The 19,060-nt window shown below is 41.2% G+C and overlaps 2 protein-coding genes and 1 long non-coding RNA gene across 8 annotated transcripts in view; 2 read left to right on the forward strand and 1 right to left on the reverse strand.

Annotated features, from left to right (window-relative positions):
* Positions 1-19,060, reverse strand: part of NBEA (neurobeachin) — a 672,120-nt gene that overhangs the window by 202,908 nt on the left and 450,152 nt on the right. For all 6 annotated transcript variants that reach the window (XM_070380422.1, XM_070380424.1, XM_070380423.1 and 3 more), the window contains one exon: positions 8,077-8,213. In XM_070380422.1, coding sequence (XP_070236523.1) covers positions 8,077-8,213 — 137 coding nt within the window. The remainder of the gene's footprint in view (positions 1-8,076; positions 8,214-19,060) is intronic.
* Positions 3,688-6,507, forward strand: MAB21L1 (mab-21 like 1). The gene has a single exon (XM_005893638.3). The coding sequence runs from the start codon at positions 4,411-4,413 to the stop codon at positions 5,488-5,490; it is 1,080 nt and encodes a 359-aa protein (XP_005893700.1). The 5' UTR covers positions 3,688-4,410; the 3' UTR covers positions 5,491-6,507.
* LOC138990259 (uncharacterized) lies at positions 14,411-15,674 on the forward strand. The gene is made up of 3 exons (XR_011466379.1): positions 14,411-14,514; positions 14,618-14,699; positions 15,587-15,674. It is a non-coding gene; the product is annotated as an uncharacterized lncRNA (long non-coding RNA).

The following is a 19,060-nucleotide window of genomic DNA, read 5'->3' on the forward strand; positions in this document are numbered from 1 at the left end:
TTCAAAACCACTCCAGCAGTAGGGATAAATAATTTAATAAACTCAACTTCATATTCTTTTTATCTCCCCAGTGTAATAAGCACATATTAAAAAAATAGAACTTTATATTCGTGAATACTTGTGAGTAGAATAGCAGCCAGCAGATAATGAAAAAACAGAACAGTATCTATCTGTGCATTTAATATGTGTGTGCATAACCTCTAACTAACAGATACATTTTTCCAGATGAAAGGTCACAATTGCTTAAATTTATGAACATGTAATTCATATTTAAATTAAGATAAAAAAAAGAAACCCTGCATTCCTACATTTCTCAACATAATAGAGTTTTTCTTTAATCTAATGGGGTGTCTCTTTGCCCATTATTTTGTGTGTCCCATATAAGTTATGTAGGTTTACAGAAGGGAGAATAAGTTACCTAGGAAATACCACTTTAGAAAAAAGTTATTTCACCACTGTTATTTTAAATGCTTGGAAGTAGTAAGGATCACAATATTTAATTATTTTATATTCATTAACATTCTTACAATTTTTGACAATGGTGTGCTTGTGATTTTCTCCATTTTTTAAAAATAATAGAACATTCTAAATCAAAGCCACCTAGTGAACTAAGTGAAATGGAAAAGTCAAGTTGGTTAGACCTTAATATCCCAAATACCACTCAAATATGAGCATCTCAAACAATCATTAAATCCTGAGATTCTTGGGGTCTTTTCTTCAATTAGGTCAGTTTTCTTCAATTATCATTCTATTATTAGCTCTTGTCAAAGATGTCCGCACAGCATATCAATGAAAACAATTAAGTATTTATATCCTGAAGCATTGGACACACACAAGCTTTCATTCTAATACTAACTACTATGATTATGTTTATAGTGAAAAAAAATGTATATATACAAGACTGGTGTCATTAGAGCTGTTTTATGAACTTTTCACAAGTAAATAAAATTGATTTTAAGCTATTTCCGTGCATTACACAACCATATAAAATAATTAGTTCCATAGGTCAAATGATATTTTATAAAAATTACTTTAAAATTGTTAAATACATCGCTCCAACAAATCAGATCTATCTCCAAAGCCTAGCTGAAAATCAGCAGAATTACACAAAAGCGTACTATATATTTTAAGTTCCTCTCCATAGGTCATTTCAATTAAAAAAAAAAGGGGGGGAATAGAAAGCACACTCCTCAGAACAGTTTAATTTTCCCTTCAACAATGAGAGGTGTCTGAGATCACTGGAAGGATCAGCTACAGAAGGCAATTCATTTCACGTGTTCAGTGTAACAGAAAATCACGGTGTTGCAGCAACAAGCAATACTTGCGCGGGAGTATTATTCTAGGGCGCCCAGTTCACCCGCGGTGATGAGAGCGGGTGGGTGAATCCTATGTTATGTAAATCACTGTCAGCTCCCAGCGTGAAGGGTGCTGAAGGAAGCAGCTCAGGAAACACGGTCCCAGCGTCCTTGAAGCCCAAAGACTTCACTTCCCGGGAACACTCTAGGACTAACGAGTTTTTAGTCCTTTTCTCACCATCCATTTTTCTTCTTCAAAGTGCAAATCGTTAGTGAAAAGGATTAGTTTGCACAAAGTGCTTTGGCGTTTAGCTCTGCTTTAACCCAATTAAGCCGCACAGTGAGCCCCGAAGATGCGCCACCTGCGCGCCTGGCTCCAGCGCTACCGCCCGGCGCGCCTCGAGTCCTTCGAGTCCGACCCACCCGGACGGCCGCCGCCGCGGTCCCCCGAACGGCCTCGGGGCCTCCGAATCCCAGGCTGCCTCAGGTCTTCGGCAACTGGGGGCATTTGCAGGTGGCCCAAGAAAACAACGGCCACTCTGACCTGAATCCAAGGGAGAGCGCGCTGGGCGCAAGGGCCCCGCGACCCCGGGACCAGAAAGCGCGGGCTCGGCCGCTACCACACGTGCGCCCGGGCGGCGGCGGGGAGCGTGGGAAGAACACTTGCAGCAAACGTGGAGAAACCCGGGACCCTTAATAAGGTTTTCACATACCACATAAGCGCGCACACACAAAACCTATGGGACATGGAGCAGATAGAGGAAAGAAGGATGGTCAGGGAGCGTAGGGCCGCGGGACCGGCAGGGAGCACGCGGGACCTGCACTGGGTGGGGACAGAGGTGGCTTCCCCCAGAGACCACCGGCACATCTTCGTCTTCGTGGCCGCAGGTTCCCCGGCGGTGACTTGCCTCCTCTTCCTTCTCTTCCAACTGCCAAAAGGTAGTAGTGCGTTCACCCGCCTCGGTGCCAAAGTAGGGAGGGGCTGGCGGTTACGCCCAATCCCTGCTCCTAAAGGGGTGCAAGGTTCTTGGGGAACAGAGTAGGTGGATGCTGTGGGCCCCGAATCTAATATACTGTTTTAAGCTAAATCGGAATCTACCACCCTTGGATAACAAAAAAGTATGATGCTGTACCTGTGCAAAGAAGAAAGGAAAAAAAAAAAAATTCAAACGCTTGAGTAGAAAGTGGGAGCCCTGAACAAGATCTTGTTACAAGTGGCTCTGAAAGAAAGTGACTACAAACCTGTTCCAGGAATTATAGGATTTTGCTGGAAATAGTCTTAATTCAAGGTAGGGTGTTAAAAATCTGCCTAGGTTTAAAAACAACTACAGAACCCCTAAGTAGTATTTCTTCCACTTACAGTACATCAAGCACGCAGTTGGTACCAGCAGGGGGAAAAAAAAGCTCTACATAAATCCATTTTGCCCTCCTTTTTTAGATTCCCAAATTTAAAAATATTGATTTCTTTCAAAGTTTTTTTAAAAAATGATGTAAATTTTAAAATCCCAGGTGACTGCAAATTAATTTTCTTTAAAAATCTTAACCATTTCCCTTAATCAAGTCATTGCAATATTATAAAATTAGAAGTCTGCTGTCAGATGACCACTAAAGATCCCTTAGGAGAGAAGATATATCCTAAATTAACACATCTGTAGACAAGACAGAAAGCCCGAACACACAAATTTTCAGGATAGGTATCTGCCCCTAGGTCTCATCTCCATGACCTCTCCTGAACTGTCATGTATTCAAACACACCTCATTATGAACTCACATTAAGATAATCTCTGAATCTCAGAGAGTTTTCTTTCACAGATATGTCTGCCAGTGCGTACAAAAAGTTAGTGTCCTGGTTATAATGTTGGGCAAGTCTATCAAAGTACAAAGAGGACTGCAGATGGGGGGAGGGGTGTACTAAACATTTTTTAAACATCCCAACTTAAACTGGAGTAGACAACATCTAACAGCAGTCATTTTCAGATTCCTTTCAACAACTTCAAATGAGGAGAAAAACATAGGTAAAACACTGCATAACATAAAAAAAAATCATTCTAATATGGGAACATCCAGAAAATTACACTGGTATCAGTCCATCCAAAACCAGCCTGCATATACACTGAAGAGCAAACTCCCAACCTGCATTCAAAAAGACCTCCAGGATTAACAGGCGTTAATTATCTCACTCTAAATGCAAGTTAGTGACTTTTGTTTTAGAAAACCCCATCTAATTCACCAATTGATGGATGACCATTAGTACACCTGTATTTGCATTTCGTCGGTTAAAAAGACAAGCAGGGTTTTTCAGCACAGAAGAGAACCCCTTTGCCAAGTCTTTTCAAAACGTCAATATGCTTCAATTAATACCAAAGCTGAGAGATTCCTCCTGATTTCCAAAACTGTCTAGGTGGCCTGGGTGGTTTTCTGCCCAGCAGCAGCCTCCTACCTTTAGTTTGTGTGCCTATATCCAAGAGGGGGGATTAATTAGCCGGGCTGGAGCTGACGGAGGCTGTCGTGACGAGCCCAGTGGCGATTGGCCGCCAGCCTGCCTGGCCCTGCCTTTATAATTTCCACACGAGTGCATCTGGGCTCTTAAGACAAACCAACAGCAGCTTCTTCTGACATATACACAGGCGCACACTCATCCCCGACGCACACTCAGCACACTTTTCCTCCATCCGATTCACAGCCCGGCACACACCATGATCACGGGCAAGCGTAAATAAATACGGAAAGGGTTGATTATTTTGACTACTGGAAGAGCTTTGCTGGGTCTCACCGCAACTTTTGTTTTTATAACTGAGGTGATCTCTGCACGCGTTTCTCTCACACAAGGAAGGATTCTTTAAAAGAGGAAGAGAGACGGAGAGAGAGAGAGAGAGAAGGGGTGGGGGGAGAACAACCTTTCACTTTAAGGCCGGCTGGGCTCAAAGATAAAAGGCAGGGGAGAACAGCGCGAGGGAGTCCCCAGCCGCCGCCGCACTTCGGAGAGACGCTTCTGGTACAGTTCCGAGCGCCGCGGCCCGTTTCTCCACCGAAGTTGGCTCCAGCTCTAGCAGCCGCGTTGGATCCCACAGCTTACTGCGAGACTCCGGTGTACAACCCGGATCTCTGCCCCAACATGATAGCGGCCCAGGCCAAGCTGGTTTACCATCTGAATAAATACTACAACGAAAAATGCCAAGCCAGGAAAGCTGCCATTGCCAAAACCATCCGGGAAGTCTGCAAAGTAGTTTCCGACGTCCTGAAGGAGGTGGAGGTGCAGGAGCCCCGGTTCATCAGCTCTCTCAACGAGATGGACAATCGCTACGAGGGCCTCGAGGTCATCTCCCCCACCGAATTCGAAGTGGTGCTTTACCTTAACCAGATGGGGGTGTTCAACTTTGTGGACGACGGCTCGCTGCCCGGCTGCGCCGTGCTCAAGTTGAGCGACGGCCGCAAGAGGAGCATGTCGCTCTGGGTGGAATTCATTACTGCCTCCGGCTACCTCTCGGCGCGCAAAATCCGGTCCAGGTTTCAGACGCTGGTGGCTCAGGCGGTAGACAAGTGTAGCTACAGGGATGTGGTAAAGATGGTGGCGGACACCAGCGAAGTGAAACTGAGGATCCGAGACAGGTACGTGGTGCAGATCACCCCGGCTTTTAAATGCACCGGGATCTGGCCCAGGAGTGCTGCCCACTGGCCACTTCCCCACATCCCCTGGCCGGGACCCAACCGGGTGGCGGAGGTCAAAGCGGAAGGGTTCAATCTCTTGTCCAAGGAGTGCCACTCCCTGGCCGGCAAGCAGAGCTCGGCCGAGAGCGACGCCTGGGTGCTGCAGTTCGCGGAAGCGGAGAACAGACTGCAGATGGGGGGCTGCAGGAAGAAATGCCTCTCCATCCTCAAAACCTTGCGGGATCGTCACCTGGAACTGCCGGGCCAGCCCCTTAACAACTACCACATGAAGACTCTGGTTTCCTACGAGTGTGAGAAGCATCCCCGGGAGTCGGACTGGGACGAGTCCTGCCTGGGTGACAGGCTGAACGGGATTTTGCTGCAACTCATCTCCTGCCTGCAGTGCCGGCGCTGTCCTCACTACTTCCTACCGAACTTAGATCTGTTTCAAGGCAAACCTCACTCGGCTCTAGAGAACGCTGCCAAACAAACGTGGCGACTGGCGAGGGAGATCCTGACCAACCCGAAAAGTTTAGAGAAACTTTAGAGGACAATTTTAATCGAGAGCCGAAATGTGATTATACTATTCATTCTGAAAAGTTCTCATGCAGTGTAAACTTCCTGTTCGATTCCTATCTAATATTCCACTCAGCAGTGCAAACAATCTCTTCCTTCAAAAGGAGTGCTAAGGCAACCGCTTAAGGCATCATCTCACCCACCCCTCCAAGGGGAGAAAAAGTAGGGAGAGCAGATGGAGAACACCCCAAACCCACAAGTATTAGAAGACTTCTTTACAAAGGATTTCCTATCGCCCTTGAAAAGTACACAGGAACACCCGGAAAACAGCCTGGCTGTAACGCAAGACCGCTGTGAATGCTAACTATCAGAGGATTATAGCAATCTTGGCTGTGAGTAAACATGATTTGGATATGCCATCTGAAGGAAAAGTGTAATGTATATTTTGATTTGTAACAAATATTGTGATCTCACATTGTCTTTGAAAGTGTGGATGTTGGTGTTTTGTGATTTGGTGAACAAAAGTTAAATTGGCATTTTGGATGTTCCAGACATTTTCCACTAACAAAGATATAATTTAAAGGTAGATTTCCTCCTGGTACTTTTATCTGTCTTTAAAAGTGTCTGAACTTTAAAAAGTTTACATTTTGTTTCAAATATATTGCTTGTTCTATTTCTAACATTCCATAAATATACTTGAAATGTTATTTAAATATATTCAAAGAAATTTGAATTCAGCTTATATAATAACGCTTGAATATCTGAATTATATATTTGAAAAATGCACTTGAAATACACTGGATAATTACTTTTGTGATTTAGATTTTAATTTCTGTTGCTGGTTTTATTTAATTAGAAGCTAATAAATGAAGTAAAATAAAACTTGTTGTGTCTCACTTTAAATTGTTTTCCTGTCAAAAGATGTAATCCTTAAATTTGAAAACTGAACCACTTGAATATTTTAAACATTTTGAGAAATATGCTAATGAAATAATTAAAAATAAAACCTTAAAATATTGGCAAAAAGCTCTTTTTGTATAGGTACACAATATAATGATCTACTGTTAGCTTCTGACTTACTTATAAGACTATTCCATTCGACAACAGAAACAATTTAAATCTACCTTTGAAAGCCTGCTCTTTTGGGTTAATTATTTATGTAGAATTTTTGACACTATAAGGATGAAATATGTCATGACAGTCATGGTTGCTGAGTTAAAAATCAGACAAACTCCGAGAAAAATGAACTTAACAAAGTCCTAATAAAACTTTTGAAATTTGTATATGAAAACTATGCTAATAAAATGAAGGTAATTTCTGACCTAATATATGTCAAACCTTATTTTATGCAGTAAGGGTTCCAGGCAGGATAAATTAATCAGAAATCCAAAATTACTGTTTACTTTATAGAGCAAGCCAATGATAAAAGCATAAAGACAAACTTTAAATGATTTAAAATCAAATGCACTACATTCAAACTCATTTTCAAAATTCTATTCTTTTGGAGCTAGAAATAAAAGAAGTCCTGTGACTATCCTCCAGAGTATTTTAAGAGTCAACACGTCTGGGAGGGGCTAATCACCTATGGGCCCTGGTTAGTTAATTCAGGTGCAGGTAAATTTGAGACTTTTAATTGCTATTCCACAAATAGCATTTTATAATGTTTTGCTTCTATATATAAATTAAACACAAATAAAGTTTTGGATCTTTGGGAGTATTTGTTTTTTGCTATTTTAGAACAACTGCCTCTGAAAAATACTTTAAAGGCAGATTTTTGTAAAATGATGCTTGTTTATCTAGCATGACTTATGTTCTTGAATTGATAGCCTCAGGAAAAAAAAGTTTACAAATGGCACAGTAACATAAAAGTTAAAACAACAATGGAATTGATTTCAGAAGAAACTTCAGAGGTATAGAGCTGCTGAATACTCAGGTTTTAAGTTTTACAAAATAAAATATAATAAACAAATACTTATGCATTTAAAATCATCCAAATATATGTTGTCCAGCACTACAACCACAGAAGACCTCATCTTTAAACATCTGAGCACCAATACATACTATGTATACACGTTTTAAAGCAACGCTTCTCGGAGAATCGATTTCTCTTCTTAAATTCACATATAAAACGCATTCTTATTTCAGGAAATGAAAACTGGATGTAATAATAGAGATGAATTTATATCTAAATGCCCCTCCATAGTTTTCTTACAATCTTTTAATAAACAGTGATTCATACTTCAATGTATACTTTTGGAAATTAAAAGTGACCTTAGTAAGAAATTCCATGAGCCCTTTCCCAGTCTTCCCAGAGAATCTGAGATGCTGTACCCCAGGGACTTGGGAGCAACTGGCTTCACTACCAAATCTGCCCAAGTGCACACAAAGGCACTAGCACAGAGAAACTGTTAAAATGTAATAACAGGATTTAAGATGGTTACTATATTCTCCAATCCCATAAAATAGAGCAAGTGTTATTTCACTCATTTCATTTTCTATGAGGAGGATGGGAATGTGCTCCCCTCCCCCACTGTCATTTAAAACCAAGCAAAATTGAAAACCACTTCCTGCCTGCCACAAAGTCACCAGTACTGCACACGGAATCATTTTAACTCACTTTTGTGTCGATCTTCTTGAAGGCAGGATCATCCTCATCTACCTCGAAGTAGATTTCGGTCGTGGTGATGGAGAGAGTCCCCTTGGCCACTACCACAGGAGCAATGAGCTGGGCAGGAGTGCTGAGAACCACTGGACCTGAAAGAAGAAGGCACCAGAGGAGTCAGGCTGTGCCTCTTTGCCCTTGCTTGCTCCCTCCCGGAAGGGCACCTCAGGTTTTTAAACATGCACTGAAAAAAAGTGTCTATATTATGCGGCAAGCTCCTTTCATGTGAGATAGGTCTGCTTAGTTGTTACACATTCTTATAACCAGACTGGAGATAAATAATTCTATAAAAACCCAAGAGGTCACAAAATCGAATAAGTGACCCTCACTAAGCAAGTTTACAACCTCTGCCTAGAAATCCTACATGGTTAGTGGGGCGCTGACATTAACCAACTTAAAAGTGCAGAATGACTCTCTCAGGCCCTAATTTTCCATTGAGCACGCACGGGCTTTCCTTTCGGAAGAGACGCTCAGGGCAGTCAGCACGGTCCCCAAAGACCAGCCAACGTGTAAATCCCGTCCACTGGGCAGCAGCGGCCCCCCAGGATGGGGGGGAGGATGTGAAGAGGTACAGGTCTAATATGTAAACCCCACTGCACTACCGGGTTTGCATCTTGCAGGAAGGTATCCCCACGCGCACATCGATACACTCGCAAAACGCGGACGTTAAATACATTGTTTATGCAGAAAAGCAGGAAAATTGTAGCAGTGATTTTTTTTCTCACCTGTAATAAGCCAAACATTATGAAATTGTAAGACGACTGAACAAAACGATTCTCAGAAGAGCATCTGCAAAGTGCCCTTTCTCAACTTTGGGGACTAGAAAAACTAAGCTTCAGTAAAGAGATTTTTAGAAAGTGTGCCTCCTAAGGTGCTTACTTCGAATTCCTTCCACCTGAGTTAAAATCGAAAATTAAAAATCTCACGTATTAGAATATTAATTCAAAAGGGGAGGGGGTTACTTAACTGCCCATTTAAGATTCCCCGTAGAGCGGGGACATTCTTCGCTCCCCTCAAGTCTGTACTTAAAATATAGACTTAGAAAAAAAAAATGTATTCGTTATTCTGTAGCCAGGGCTCATTATATTCCCTTCTACCCCCGCACCCCCCTCACCCCCAACCCACCCTCTCCAGTACACACTTAAATGAGTCACAGTAACAGTAGAGGGAAAGGAATGAAAAGGTAGGTCCCGTGCGGCCGCTCAGGCCCGGGCCCCTCGCGAGCGGCGGCTCCTCGCGGGGAGACCCGTTCGCACCGCCGGAACCGCGGCGAGCAGGCCGGGCCTGGTCCCCGTCCGAGTGCGGGGACCGCGGCGGAGCCCACGATTCCAGGGAGCGGCACACGCCGAGTTCACAACCATCCTGCACAAAGCCGGGCGTTTCTGCTGCAGGAGGACCAGGGAGGAATCGGCCGGCTGTCGCGCTTAAAGGGCGGGGGTTTGGGGGTGGTGGTGTGTATGGCTGTGGGGCAAACTGGGTGTCAGCCTGCATCCCGGTCGGGACCGCCCGCCCGGGGCGGGCTCACGAGGAGCCCCTGCTTTCACTCTGCCGCTTCCCAGCCCCTTCAAGCCCGCAGCCGGGGAGCCCTCCCGGCCCTGGGGCGCGCCGGCTACCGGCGCGGGTCTCGGGCGGGCAGCTTCCGCTGGGGCCGAACGGAGTCAGGGGTCCGCCTTGGCTCCATAAGGTTTTTCTTTCCAAAGGGCTAGGCGGTCGATCTGAAGCGCCACTTTAAAGGCTCATCAATCTTAATCTAGGTTGCTCAAGTAATTATGCCCGAATCTCTTGTACGATTACAAGTGGATTTGGGTTTCTATTCCCCAGGCCCTCCTTTGTGTTTATTGGAGGGTCTGCGCGCGCGCTCCTCCGAAGCCCCCCGCGCTCCGGCCGGTTAGAACCGCTCCCTTAACCCTTAAGCCGCCGTGTCGCTCGTTTGGAGGCCACTCTTCGTACTTCTCTTCGGTAGAAATCCGGGAGGTTTACTCTTGACTGGGGCGAGGTGAGAAAGAAGGTGACCTGATTCACCTCGGAAACTGTGTCTTCCTACCCATCCTTGGGCCTTGATGAACCTTAAGCAAAGTCCTCATTCTAAACACGGAAAGCTACTGATCTCTGGTTTCATAGAATATTCTGGTGTTTGGAGACGATGAATGGTCAAAAACATTAAAAATGGCGAACTGCTTCGTTCTCTTAAGAAACAGTTTAAAATATCCAAACAAATTGGAAAAAAGGTAAAAATCATGATACCCGTTATTAAAACCACAGAAACTGATTGACCGAAATAGACGGTATTTTAATTACACAATTTTAATTACGAATTTTAATTACACAATTCTGTGAACTTTTAACGGGGAACACATTTCCGCTACCTGTTTCTCTGACTATCTGAAAGGCGGCTGCGTTTCCTTTTGATTTTACTCCAAACGCTTCTACTGAATTGGGATTTTTTTTTTTTTTCCTGGGGGGTCGGTGGTGGGCGGTTATAAAAGCGCTTCGAACTGGTCCTTCTTTAAGAAAGGCACTCATGAAATATTCAGCTTTAATAGTGTGTCATTTTTACTCCTGTCCTTTGGAAATCTCCAATTACAACTTCCAATTCCATAGCATGTTTAAGGAGCGCTGAGTCTTTTTGCTGTAGCCTTCAGGGAGCAAACCGGCCGCAGACAGAACAGAGTTAATCCACTACAGCGATAACAGAGAGGGGATTATGTTTTAATCCCCTTTGGGGAGCCTCTGGATTTTAGGGATCCGATATTAAAATGTTTACATAAGGCAAGGTCACAAACCAGCACCCAGCATCTTCCAAGTGGAAGATCTGGTTATTTGGAAACCTTGGATTCCTTTCCAAATAAAAATAGTTCAGAAAGGGCAGCACGTCTAGACGTCAGAGTGATGTGGCAGATTCTGTTCTAGAAGATAACTAGATACATATTTAATCTGTTGGGTGTAGGGAACTGGGGACTGGATGTAGATCTATTCATGCTAATCAGTACCATGGCAATAAAAGGATCCATTATATCAAGGTCCTCAGGCACACACAGAAGTAAAGTGATGGATATTAAAAGATAGTGAAACAAATGGATGGAACCAAACCACCCCCCTTTTTGTTGCTACATCCAGTGGTTAAAAGTTTTACCATCAAAAGTGCTAACTAAAGGAAAAATAAATGTTACTTACCTTTTAGAATTGGCAGTATAATGTCTAAGAAGTATTGATCCATTACTATTTGAGAGGACAGGGATATGACTTGCCATTAATTTAGATGCTAATTTAAAATCTGAACTAGAACAAAGATTACCCAAGCACAATGGAAACTCTTAAGAAGAATTAACTTCTCTTTAGAGCCATGGGATCTTTATTCAGTGGAGGGGTAGAGTAGAGTAGAAAATACATATGTTTTATATTTAGGAAGGGAACTATTCATCAAATATATATTTAAAAGTAGAATGTTAAAAACCACTTGTGGGTTTGGAGGATTTTACTGAGAACAAAATTCTAAGCCTAGAAGTCATGATACATCAACTTTTAGACAGAACTTTACAGTTTACACAGGTCTTTTACATTTTTACTTAACTACTAGTTCAATAGTCACAATTTGGGGGCTATGGATGTATCATACCCTCCTGCCAAAAACCACCAGGAACACAACTGGAGTTGAGAAGGTGGTGCTAACTGCTCACTGCTGTGAGGGAGATAGGAAGGAACCATGAGATGACTAGGTAAGAGGGTTCAGAAAGGACTTGCTGTAGGATCAGAGCTCTGGTTAAGTGATTTGGGGAAGGGTTCAAAGAAGAGCTTTGCTCTGGATTGGGCTCTGTCAGGATTGGCAATAATTCTGTGATTAAGCTTAATCTTATCTAGGACTAGACCTTCCCTGGTAGCTCGGATGGTAAAGACTTTGCAGTGTAGGAGACAGGGTTTCTATCCTTGGGTCAGGAAGATCCCTTTGAGAGGGAAATGGCAACCCACTCCAGTATTCTTACCTGGAGAATTCCATGGACAGAGGAGCCTGGTGGGCTACAGTCCATGGGTTCACAAAGAGTCGGACACAACTTGGCGACTAGACCTAGGCTAAAACTGTGATTGATAGAGAAGAAGCAGTTGCTCCTATAAGGAGTAAAGGAGGATGTTAATGTTCAGGTAAGTTGTATAGAGTGATCTTGCTTTTGTCTGTGCTTAGACAAAATTATAGTGTTTTTTTACCTCACATCATCATGTGGACTTGTCTGATGCTGGTGTTCTGTGAGGTTGTTTAGGTCCAATAGGAGAACACCATGACTGAGCTGTGAGCCCCAGGCCAGCTCCCAGTGATCCTGAAGCCTCCTTGTAAGGGTCAGGCCAGTTTCCTGAGGTCAGAGGCTGCTTTTTTCTTCCTCAGATTCAGGAATTAATCATTTTTTTAAGGGAGAGAGTCAACAGCATTCCAGCTATTAAAAGTCAATTATGGTGATTAAATTCTCAAACTGCTAAAATTCTTACAAGCTTCAATATAAAGCAAGACAAAGAAATATATATATATATATATATATATATACATATATATATATATATATGGACAAGGAGTTGAAATTCAATTAAAATTGGCATTGTTACAATTATTGATGACTTTTAGTTGGCAAAAAATATACTTAGTGTACATGAAATTATGATGTATTTTAGAGTCACTTGAATATTTTCTAAACTTAGTTTAATATTAATAAAAGTTTTATTAGCTATATGGATTTACTCCAATCTCAATTACTCTGAAACCACATGTTCAATTTGCTGTTAGAACACGTAAAAGACCATTATTTGGGGATAATAAGCATTGACTAATCTTTGTAAAATTACTAAACTTACAGTCCTGCATTATTTAGAAGAAGTAAAACTAATGTGAGATTCTTTATGTTTAGTGGAAAAGGATATCATTCCAGAAAATTTTAGCACAAAAATATAGTATGTAAAGTTTTACAAACGCTTCTATAGTGAGAATAGAATTTGTAGGAAAATAACTCACGGCAGGAGTGACCAAACATATCTAAAATATTTATTGCTGCTTTGAACTTATTTTTAAGTAGGGCACTACCAATTTAAAGGAATGTTTACACCATATGATTACATGAATGAAATGTTTAATCTCAAAGCAACTGAAGACTATGAGAATATGAGAAAGCTGGAACTTTGTTTTGGAATCCTAGGAAAACTTTAACCATTAAGAAAATGGAGGTGTTTGTGTATGTGCCTAAGGGTGAGGGCAATTAGGGGTGAATGCTGCAGAAGATCTGAGTTTCCTACTACCCAGAGTTTCCTGGGTTTCAAGCATTTGAAATGCCTCAAAAAAAAAAAAAAAAAAAAAAAAAAAGGAAAGTAATAAAATGTCTACCAGTGACGCTTTTCTTTAAATGCAGAAAATATTGATAGTGGTCCAAATATATTACCAGAATAATGATGCTCTGAGATTTTTCAAAAACTTTTCTTGCAGGGAAAAGAATTCCAGAATATTTTTGCTTAAATCAGGAAAATATAACTTGAACAACTCATAGCATACATAACCCAAGAGTAATAAATTTGCATTCCAGCATTATCACCTCCTTCCCTAACACACACACACACACACACACACTCCCCACACTACCAATTATGAACACTCTATAAATCCAAATTTTATACAAAACTCACTCTACCCAAGAAATGGCCTCTTTGTGCTCTTTGGCGACTTTTTGAACATAAGTGAAAGTCACTCAGTTGCGTCTGACTCTTTGTGACCCCATGGACTATACAGTCCATGGAATTCTCCAGGCCAGAACACTGGCATGGGTAGCTGTTCTCTTCTCCAGGGATCTTCCCAACCCAGGGATTGAACCTAGGTCTCCCACATTGCAGGCGGATTCTTTACCAGATGAGCCACCAGGGAAGCGAACCTAATCTATCCTTAAGTTTTGAACATAATCTATCCATAAATTGAGATGAACAATAACCAATCATCCTGCTGTGCAGTGTCTTCCTTAGATTGTTACTGTATAAAATGAGACAGATGCTTCAAAATACACATGAGTCTTTTCAGAGGTGAGCAAACCTACTTCTGGTAAAACTCAGCTTACCAGAGTCTGAAGCAGAAACAGAAACAATGGAGCCCTCTATATAAGATAAACTGAAGACTACATTTTAACAAAATATCTATTCACCATGGTAGAACATCTATCTAAAACCCCATTTAATGTGTTTATAATAAATAATTTTATAAGTCCTAAGAGATAATTTGATAGGCCTTAACTTTAGTTAACCTATCATTTATGTTTGTGATTCTTTCGTAGACCCGATAACTCTTTATGTTAAAATGAAACCAACAAAAACCAGTGCATTTTCGGCAAAGACAACCCTACAGAAGGAACAGCTTACAAAGCATATATACTCTAAGTAAAATATTCCTGAATTATTTCCCAGCATAAACATATACTAAAAAGCAGTGATAATTTCAATGTTTGTGGGTGATAATTTGCTCTGCCTTTTGATTCACTAGGTGAGCCAGCTGAGAAAACTGTGATTCTAGTTATATCACGTTCCGTACAACATATGGAATCCATTCTTCAGTTTCTGGAAAGGTACTGACTCTTTCATGGCACTAGGATATCATTTAATGATCAAGAAGAGTAACTTCCTACTAGATTGGATGAGTGAATAAACTGGGGGACATGATTTAAATCTACTGGACCAGGATGACTAAGTCTTTGCACCCCTTGGTTAGAGGACTGACTTGTTTTTACTTTTTCATGGTTTCCTGGGCACATCTTTATTGCAGCACTTAAAATGCATCAGATGTCTGCATTTAGAAGGCTGTTTCTCCCATTTGGCATAAACTACTTGAAGACAAGGGAATTATTTTCTCTCAACTGAATACAGAAAATGATAAACATCTTTGTTGCATTTATATATCATAGTAAAACGGTCAATTAAAATAACAGATTACATCTTTTATATTTTTCTGGAATTGATTTCAAGTTGTTCTTTAAAAATATGCTGGACTTTGCATTTTATAGAAGAGATCAATTTTAAAATATGCTCCAATAGGAGTTAAAATGCAGCTGGTCATTCCAGCTATATATACATATAACATGCATACTATTATTTTTTAAATGACATAATTTTATAACTGCCACATTTTTCCCAGTGTGTAAGTTGTTTTCTCTTTGTAAATTAAATACTGAGACAAATGTTGAACTCATTTAATTCATTCATTCATGTAGCTAGCAAAAATTATTCAATTATTCACTGTTTCAAGCACTGAGAGAATGCAGTAATGTATAAGGTGTGGATCTTACCCACAAACCGCTTAAAATACATAGCAAAGATAAGAAATATATAGGAATAAGTATGGAATAAAGGAGAAAGAGTTTACCTAAGCATTGTTAAAGCACTTGACATGTATGAATCTCATTTGTTCCTCGTAACACACCAGCAGATAGGTACAGCTATGATTTCCATTTTACAGAGAGAAAATGAGACTGGGAGCTGAAGCAACTTAGGGAAGGTCACTCAACTTGGAAAGGGCAGAGACATGATTCAAACCTGGTGACCTGACTCCAGGGTATTTACTGGTAAGTATACTGCCTCCCGGGCTTCCCTGGTAGTTTATCTGGTAAAGAATCCACCTACAATGTGGGGGACCCCAGTTCAATTCCTGGGTTGGGATGATCCCCTGGAGAAGGGATAGGCTACCCACTCCAGTGTTCTTGGGCTTCCCTGGTGGTTCAGACAGTAAAGAATCCTCCTGCAATGCCGGGAGACCTTGGTTTGATTCCTAGGTGGGGAAGATCCCCTGGAGGAGAGCACAGCAACCCACTCCAGTATTCCTGCCTGGAGAATCCCCATGGACAGAAGAGCCTGGTGGGCTACAGTCCATAGGGTTGTGGAGAGTTGGACTAACTGAAGCGACTTAGCATGGCACAGCAAGGCATACAGCCTCCCACCAAGAGCAGAACATAAAAATAATAAAAATCCTATAGACAGTCACCGAACTGTAAGATTTCCAGCTCTTGGGGAGGATATGGTGGGGCCAGGTGAGGCAGTGAACTGAAGTGAGTTGTGATGGATGGATGGGTAGGATTCAGATAGGTGGATGTACAGGGAAGAGTGTGTGAGCAGGAAAAGAGTTTGAACAAATAGGGCGGGATACGCACAGGAGAAAATCAGATGGGACAGCAGTTAATAGATGTGAAGGGGAACAGTGCTGGATGAGACTGAAAAAATACATGTAGCCTTGAATGTCATATTTTTTAGGTTAAGGAACCAAAGATTAAAGCTCAGGCATCACAGTGTGGAGCAGCAGTGTCTGTCCTTTTTTGAGCTCACGCATCTCTTGAAGATGATTAAATATTTGGTCCCTTCCTAGAAAAATCCACATATGAACATTCATCCATCCTGACTGCATAAAAGCGAAGTACTCATATTTTGCAGAAAATAAAATTCGGTTATTTATCTTGATGTCCTCCTCTATCTAAAGATCTTTCTGCCTCTGTATTTACTGTTATTTCTTTTCCTCCAGTTTTCTTCAGGAAAAAAACTGCTCATCCTCAATTTGAACTTTCGTACTGTTCAAGTCAGGTACTCTCTCCACCAGGCTATCAGTCCTACCCTCCCCCACTTCTGCTTCTCTCTTATCTTGGTTTCCTCTCTTTAGTTAAGCTTCTAGACACCAGTTTTTACCTCTTAGTTCATCACTCCCATTCACTGCTTTTGTCTTCACCCTCATCCTCTACTTAGGCCAAGGTGTTAGGGACCTACATGTTAATTAAAATGCTAAAGGCTTGGAAAAGTCCTTCCATTCATTAAAAAAAATAAAGAAAACACAATCTGTGTAACGTTTTATTTTTAAACCCAGAATTTCCCAAATATATTTAACTACATATTTTCTTTTTAGCGTATTTCAAGGAATAACTGTGTTCCAAGGAATATCAGTTTGAAAATTACTGAGTCAGAGTTCCTTGATTTCTGCAGTATATTACAGACGAAACTCATGCTTATTGCACTTTATAGAGTTTTTTTTTTTTTTTTTAAACAAACTGAAGTTTGTGGCAATCTTGCATGCAGAAACTCTTATCAGCACCAATTTTTGCAACAGCATTTGTGCACTTCAAGTCTGATTGTCACCTTTTGGTAATTCTCATAATATTTCAAACTTTTTCATTATCATTATATTTGTTACAGTGATGTATGACCAGTGATCCTTGATATTACTACTGTAATTGCTTTTGGCCACCATGAACCCCACCAAGATTGTGAACCTAAGTGACAAATGTTGTGTTTCTTCTGACTGTTCCATTGACCAGCGCATTCTCTTGCTTTTCTCCTTTTCCCTGGGTCTCTCTGTCCTCTGAGACACAACAATATTGAAATTAGGCCAATTAATAACCCTACATTGGCCTTGAACTGTTCAAGTGAAAGAATCAGTCATAGGTCTCTCACTTAAAATCAAATGCTAGAAATGATTAAGCTTAGTGGGGAAGACATGCTAAAAGCAGAGATAGGTCAAAAGCTATTCCTCTTGTGCCAAAGAGTTAGCCAAGTTGTGAATGCAAGGGAAAAGTTCTTGAAGGAAATTAAAAGTGCTACATCAGTGAACACATGAATGATAAAAAAGGAAACATCTTTATTGCCCATTGGAGAAAGTTTGAGTGATCTGGATAGAAGATCAAACCAACTACAACTTTCCCTTAAGCCAAAGTCTAACCCAAAGGTTCTAACTCTCTTTAATTCTATGAAGGCTGAGAGAGGAGGTGAGGAACTTTTTCAGAAAAGTCTGAAGCCAGTAGAGGCTGAATCATGAGGTTTAAGGAAAGAAGCTATCTCTATAATATACAAGTAAAAAGTGAAGCAGCAAGTGCTAATGTAGAAGCTGCATCAAGTTTTCCAGAAGGTCTAGCCAAGATACTTAGTTCAGTATCTTGAACAACAGATTTTTTTTTTTTTTTGTAGATGAAAAATGACCTTCTATTGGAAGAGGATGCCATCCTTCTAGGACTTTCAAAGCCAGAGAAGTCAATACCTTAAGCTTCGAAGAACAGGTTGACTCTTGTTAGGGTCTAAAGCAGCTGATGACTTTAGGTTGAAACCAATGCGAATTTGCCATTCTGAAAATCCTAGGGCCCTTAAGAATTATGCTGAAACTATTCTGTCTGTGATCCGTAAAATGAACTAATGAAGCCTGGATGACAGCACATCTGTTGACAACCTGGTTTGCTGAATATTTTAAGCCCAATGTTGAGACATACTGCTCAGCAAAAAAAATTCCTTTCAAATTATTACTGCTCCTTGACAATCCACCTGGTTACCCAAGAGCTCTGAAGGAGATGTACAAGGAGATTGATGCTGTTTTCAAGCCTTCTAACATAATGTCTATTCTGCAGCCCATGGATCAGGGAGCTGTTTTGACTTTCAAGTCTTTGTAAGAAGTACATTTCATAAGACTGCAGCTGACAGTGATTCCTCTTATGAGTTTGGGGAAAGTAATTTGAAAACTTTCTGGAAAGGATTCACCATTCTAGATGCTATTAAGATTTGTGATTCATGGGAACAGATAAAAATGTCAACAGGTGTTTGGAAGAAGTTGATTCCAGCCCTCATGGATGACTTTGAGGTGTTCAAGACTTCACTGGAGGAAATAATTGTAGATGTGGTAAATACAGCAAGAGAACTAGAATGAGAAGTGGAGCCTGAAGATGTGACTGCAGTGCTGCAATCTCATGATAAAACTTGAACAGTTGAGGAATTGTTTCATATAGATAAGCAAAGAAAATGGTTTCTTGAGATGGAATCTACTGCCTGTAAAGTTGCTGTGAAGACTGCGGAAATGACAACAAAGGATTAAGAATGGTACATAGGGACTTCCTTGGTGATCCAGTGGCTAAGACTCCACGTTCCTAGTGCAGAGAGCCTGGTTCAATCCCTGGTCAGAGACCTAGATCCC

Source organism: Bos mutus, chromosome 12 (genome assembly GCF_027580195.1).
Source record: "Bos mutus isolate GX-2022 chromosome 12, NWIPB_WYAK_1.1, whole genome shotgun sequence".
Lineage (NCBI taxonomy): Eukaryota > Metazoa > Chordata > Mammalia > Artiodactyla > Bovidae > Bos > Bos mutus.

Coding starts and splice junctions, on each gene's coding strand:
- MAB21L1 (XM_005893638.3), top strand. CDS start 4,411: ATGATAGCGGCCCAGGCCAAGCTGGTTTACCATCTGAATAAATACTAC.